Source organism: Gopherus flavomarginatus, chromosome 18 (genome assembly GCF_025201925.1).
Source record: "Gopherus flavomarginatus isolate rGopFla2 chromosome 18, rGopFla2.mat.asm, whole genome shotgun sequence".
NCBI classification, from domain to species: Eukaryota; Metazoa; Chordata; order Testudines; family Testudinidae; genus Gopherus; species Gopherus flavomarginatus.
The window spans coordinates 19,734,861-19,740,860 of NC_066634.1; the positions used below are offsets into that span (position 1 = coordinate 19,734,861).

The 6,000-nt window shown below is 65.7% G+C and overlaps 1 protein-coding gene across 1 annotated transcript in view; it reads right to left on the bottom strand.

Moving 5' to 3' along the window:
• EML2 (EMAP like 2) overlaps positions 1-3,947 on the bottom strand; it is a 45,036-nt gene extending 41,089 nt beyond the window's left edge. Inside the window, exon 1 of the mRNA XM_050928098.1 lies at positions 3,868-3,947. Coding sequence (XP_050784055.1) covers positions 3,868-3,934 — 67 coding nt within the window. The 5' untranslated portion in view covers positions 3,935-3,947. The remainder of the gene's footprint in view (positions 1-3,867) is intronic.
• Positions 3,948-6,000: the final 2,053 nt, after the last annotated feature.

The window sequence follows — 6,000 nt, forward strand, 5'->3', positions numbered from 1 at the left end:
GCTACAGCCTGGCATCCCCCATCTGCTAGAGATGCTGCCTCCCCAGGGCCCCCATCCCTGGGAGCCCCCCTTGACATGCTACAGCTCTTTGCAGACTCAGCCGCAACCTGGGCACTGGGATGGATGGGCATAGAGGCTGACACCCACCTGTTGTGCTGGGAGCCACCCAGGGGCCCCATGGGGGTAGTCGCTGCCCGCCTCCAGTCCTGCTCCTGGCTTCTGCAGTGGCGGTTCCTCCGTCCCTGCCTGCTCTCTCCTCTGCAATCGTATTTCACTCCTCGGCCCGCCCTCCCTGCAGCATCCCGGCAGCCGGCCCAATGGCAGCCGCCCGTTCCTCTCCGGCTGGCACCGCTCCCGTGAGAACAACTGGGGCTGGGCTGGGGGCAGCACCGCCCGCCCGCTGCAGCAGCCAGAGTGCCTGAGCTGGGCACCGCTGGGCTCCACCTTGGCCCTGCCCTGGGGGGAATCAACTGCAGGGGGGCCAAGGAGGGGGCCTGGCACTGGGGGCTGGGATGCCAGGCAGCCCAGGGCATAGGAAGGGGCTGGTATGAGAGAGGATGGGGAATGGGCTGTCACTGGAGGGGCAGGCAGGGGAACTAGTGGCCCTGGCACCGGGGAGGGGAGTGCCAGGCACTCCAGGTGCCAGGAAGGAGTGGCTGGTTCCTGGCAGTGGGAAAGGGCAGAGATGGACTAATAGCTGGGTGCTGGAGCCAATCGAGGGCTCACTTGCACTGCTGCCTAGGGGTGGGGGGCCCATGTGTGCCAGGCACGGGGTGGCAGCCCTAGAACCATCTCCTCTGGGGGAAGGTGCCCCCACACCCGGCCAGTTTGCTCTGTAGTTCAGGAGGCTGAGGCCAAGCTCCCAGAGACTGGCACTGGTGAGGGGCACTCCCTCCCCTCAGCTGGGCACAGCAATGCCCTAGGCCTGGGCACAGAGCCATCAGCCTCCCAGCTAGTCGAGAATGTGGCAGCGTCTCCTCAGTGACCCGGGCTGCCATGAGCCCATCACCCTGCCCTGCCTCCCTACACTGGCTGCCCGCAGGCAGGAGACGAGGCCGAGGGCTCGGTCCTGATCCGTGGGGCCTGTGCCTGGGGATTTACAAGAGCCCAAAAGCTCCCACCCCTCTGATCCAGAGGGACCCGCCCCCACCTGTGCAGGAGCAGAGCGGCCTTGAAGGCCTGTCCCCCAGGAGCTAAGGACCACCCCAGTCCTCCCAACTCCCAATCCCAGGGACCCTTCGCTGAGCGTCCGGCACAGAGCAGATGCTGTGGGGACAAGCACGGTAAAGGAACGTATAAAGGATAGAGCAGCTCTGAGGTGCCCCCTTGGCCAGCCCCATAGCCCCCCTCCCTCCCCTGCTCTCCCCACTGCTGGGGCTGGCAGTGCCCCAAGGAGACGGGCAGCACCAGAGTCCAATGAAGCAGGACCTGGCAAAGCCCTTCCCCCATCGATCCTGGCTCCAGGCCTGGAGCCCCAGCCCTGGGGAGCCCTGTGCTGGGCACCCCTACGGGCTGCATCACTGCCAGGGAGGTGGGGTAGCATGCCAGTGCCAGGCAAATGGCTTCCCCTAGACAAGCACTGGGGGGGGCACTGGCATTCTGAGGCCTGGCCACCCTGCAAGCCAGGAGTGGGGGTGCGGGTATTCCCTGTAGGGACCAGGACTGGCCCTATAGACACTGGGATCAGGGAGGGGGGCATCATATCATGCCCAGGCCTGTCCCCTACTCCAGGGCCTGCTCCGTAGACCCTACTTTGGGTTTGTTGCCATGGGAATCAAGCCAAGGTGCCGGCCCCACCAGGGAGTGGACAAAGCCCCAGAGCCAGCACAGGGGAAATACCCCTGCCTCACACACCACTACACGCCTCCCCTTTTCTCTTGCCCCTGGAGCATCACTGCAGGGTGGCACCAGGGGGCGCTGTGTTACAGGAGACACTGCCTTCTGCAGAACAAGTCCAGAGGAGGGTCTGCATGCTAGAGGTGTCTGAAGATGCCAGGACAGGTCACTAAGGATTTAGCCCCAGGATCCTCAGCAAATCCCAGCCTCCTGTGCCCCCCTGCAGTTTCAGCTGGATATGGGGCCCTTCTAGACTTCCTGCCCTGTCCTGTTGTGCAGCAGGGCAGGGTGCCCATTAAATGGCTTGTGCGCCCCACCCCAGAAACAGCCACCATCCAGCAGCAGGTGAGGAATCCCTGTGTACAAGGTCGCTGTGCCCCTCCCCTCCACACAGGCAGCTGCATCTCAGTGTCCGGCAAAGGATCCCTTTCTAAACAGCCCCCACGCCACACCCCAGAGGTGATTGCATCTCAGTGCCGGGGGAAGGATCCCTGTACAGACACTGCAGCCTGTAAAGGGCTTAGAAATGGTGTAAGCCAGGGGTAGGCAACCTATGGCACGTGTGCCAAAGGCAGCACGCGAGCTGATTTTCAGTGGCACTCACACTGCCTGGGTCCTGGCCACCGGTCCGGGGGGCTCTGCATTTTAATTCAATTTTAAATGAAGCTTCTTAAACATTTTAAAAACCGTATTTGCCTGACATACAACAACAGTTTAGCTATATGTTATAGACTTATAGAAAGAGACCTTCTAAAAAACGTTCAAATGTATGACTGGCGCGCAAACCCTTAAATCGGAGTGAATAAATGAAGACTCAGTACAGCACTTCTGAAAGGTTGCCAACCCCTGGTGCAAGCTGAGAAAAGCCATCGAACAGGGCTGAATTGCAATATTCTAATCACAGTGGAGTTTGGGGCAGTGCCAGGCAGCACTAGCTGCACCTTCTGCTCTGCCACTTGGGACCCCAGCAAAGGGATCTAGGGGAACCTGGTTACACTGTCCTCAGCAGGATGCAAAAGAACCTAGTGGCTGGCTGGCCCTGCCCAGCATCTTTTCTCCCAGGCTGGCAGCGAATGAGCCCCCACTGTACCCAACAGGGAGGCGCTGACGGTCACGCGCCATCGTGCCAGGGCCAGATGGAATATCCAGGCTGCCTGGACATGGGCCCTGAGTCCGGCTGGGGAAAGGGGGCACTGCAATCCGCAGAGTTCTGGGGAAAGGCTGGCGAAGGGCACATGTGCTGCGACTTTGGTGGGTCTCAGACGAGCCCCCACAGGACGTTTATTCTGGCCATTAAACAAAAGCCATCCAGCGTCCAGATGGGATCGGCAATGTGAGATCAGTGCAGGAGAGGGCCCGGGCTGCAACAGCAGTGGAGCTGTGGGTCGGGAGTGAGGGGCACCAGCACAGCTGTGTGCGGGAACGTTGGGGGGAGCCCAGGGCTGGGATAGCAGGGGGCTGGGGCTCAAGATTGAGGGGCACCCACTGGCAGAGAAGCCCCTTTCTCTACAGCTGTCTGTCCAATGCTGCAGTCAGCTCTGGTGCTGCCCGAGAGCGAATCCTGCCCAAATGCCGTTCTGCCACATTGTCCCCATAAACCTGCCTCCTCTGCGACCCAGCACGTCCGCTACATGCAGGGCGTGCCAGCCCTGGGCACAGCTGGGGGGGTGCTTGGTGCCAGCCCTGGGCACAGCTGGGTGTGACTGCTGAGTGCCAGCCCAGAGGCTGGGGGCTGCTGGGTGCCAGCCCCGGCATGGCTGGGGGCTGCAGGGAGCCAGCACCGGGCATGGCTGGGGGGGGAGGCTGGGTGCCAGCCCCAGCATGGCTGAAGGGGGTGCTGGGTGCCAGCCCCGGGGACGGCTCCGGGGGGGGTGCTGGGTGCCAGCCCCGGGCACGGCTGGGGGGGGGTGCTGGGTGCCAGCCCCGGGCACGGCTCGGGGGGGGTGCTGGGTGCCAGCCCCGGCACGGCTCGGGGGGTGCTGGGGTGCCAGCCCCAGCGAGGGGCAAGCTGGACGCAGGGCTCTAACTCACCGTTGCAGAACTGGAGCAGCGTGGCCGTGTCGTAGGGGCCAGCGCAGCCCGGAGCCCGCTCGGCCATGTCCGCCCCCGGCCCGGCCCCGCCGGCCGCTGCCCCGCGCCTCCCTCCCGGTCCCTCCCTGCCTCCCGTTCCCATGGCAACCGCCTTCCTCCTGCATCATCTCTGCCTGGCAGGGGAGACACCGCGGAGCGCCCCGCCCTTCTCTCGCCCCGCCCCCCTGAAATGCGCCCCACTCCCTCAGCCCCCCCGTTCTGCCCCCGCCCCCTCACTCCCCTGCCCCCACTCCCTCAGCCCCATGCAGTCCGTCCCGCCCCCGCCCCTCTCAACTCCCATTCGGCTCCAGCCCCGCCCCCTTCAGGCCCCCGTGGCCCCTCCCCACCCTTAGCCCCCCACAGCCACTACACCCCCGCCTCCCCCTCAGTCCCCCAGCTGAGCTCCCCCACCCCCTGTCAGCCCCCCAGAGTCCCCAGGGCGGCTCCCCACTCAGCCCCCCCCGAGGTCCCCCCCGCGCCCCCATTCCCGGGCTGCCCCGGGGGGGGGGACGGCCAGAACTGAGAGCGGGGGGCGAGTGGGTGCCGGACCAGATGCTGATTGGCGGATTCCCGCCCTCCAGCCTCACTGAGACCCAAGGGGCAGGAGCCAGAGGGGCGCCGGGGGGGGCTGGTTCGAGATGCCGCGGGGACCCGCCACACTGATTGGAGAGTCACTGGAGAGGCTCCGCCCACCCACCGGTAGCAAATGGGAGGAGCAGCTGGGGGTGGGGAAGGTCTGAGGGGGCGGAGTCAAAGGCAAAGGGGCGGAGTCAGCAGGGGCGTGTCAGGTGTCGCCCAGTTTTTGACGCCTTTTCTCTGGCTGATTCCCTTGCTGGGATTGGTCCCCGTTCCCCCTCAGCCCCTCCCCTCTAGCCCCCCCCAGCATCCTTAAGCCCCCCTTTCCCCTGCATTCCCTCCCCCTTCAGCCCCCCATGCCCCCCTCAGCCCCCTGCATTCCCCTCAGCTCCCAGCTTCAGCTCGCCCTGCATCCCCTCCCCCTTCAGCCCCCTGCATCCCCCTCAGCTCCCAGCTTCAGCTCGCCCTGCATCCCCTCCCCCTTCAGCCCCCCCATGCGCCCCTCAGCCCCCTGCATTCCTCCCAGCTTCAGCTCGCCCTGCATCCCCTCCCCCTTCAGCCCCCCATACCCCCCTCAGCCCCCTGCATCCCCCTCAGCTCCCAGCTTCAGCTCGCCCTGCATCCCCTCCTCCTTCAGCCCCCCATACCCCCCTCAGCCCCCTGCATCCCCCTCAGCTCCCAGCTTCAGCTCGCCCTGCATCCCCTCCCCCTTCAGCCCCCCATGCCCCCCTCAGCCCCCTGCATCCCCATCAGCTCCCAGCTTCAGCTCACCCTGCATCCCCTCCCCCTCAGCCCCCCATGCGCCCCTCAGCCCCTGCATTCCCCTCAGCTCCCAGCTTCAGCTCGCCCTGCATCCCCTCCCCCTTCAGCCCCCCATGCCCCCCTCAGCCCCCTGCATCCCCCTCAGCTCCCAGCTTCAGCTCGCCCTGCATCCCCTCCCCCTTCAGCCCCCCATGCGTCCCTCAGCCCCCTGCATTCCCCTCAGCTCCCAGCTTCAGCTCGCCCTGCATCCCCTCCCCTTCAGCCCCCTATGCCCCCCTCAGCCCCCTGCATCCCCATCAGCTCCCAGCTTCAGCTCGCCCTGCATCCCCTCCCCCTTCAGCCCCCCATGCCCCCCTCAGCCCTTGCATCCCCATCAGCTCCCAGCTTCAGCTCGCCCTGCATCCCCTCCCCCTTCAGCCCCCCATGTCCCTCTCAGCCCCTTCATCCCCATCAGCACGCCCACATTCCCCTTGGACCCCCTCAGAATCCCCATGCCCCCTTCATCCCTTTCCCCCCAGCCCCCTGCACACCCCTCAGCCTCGAACCCCTCTGTCCCCTGTACCCCCTGCATCCCCTCCCCCCAGCCCCCTGCACACCCCTCAGCCTCAAACCCCTCTGTCCCCTGTACACCCTGCATCCCCTCCCCCCAGCCCCCTGCACACCCCTCAGCCTTGAACCCCTCAGCCCCCTGTACCCCCTGCATCCTCTCCCCCTCAGCCCCTGCCTCCCCCTCAGCCTCTCCCCTCTAAGCATCCC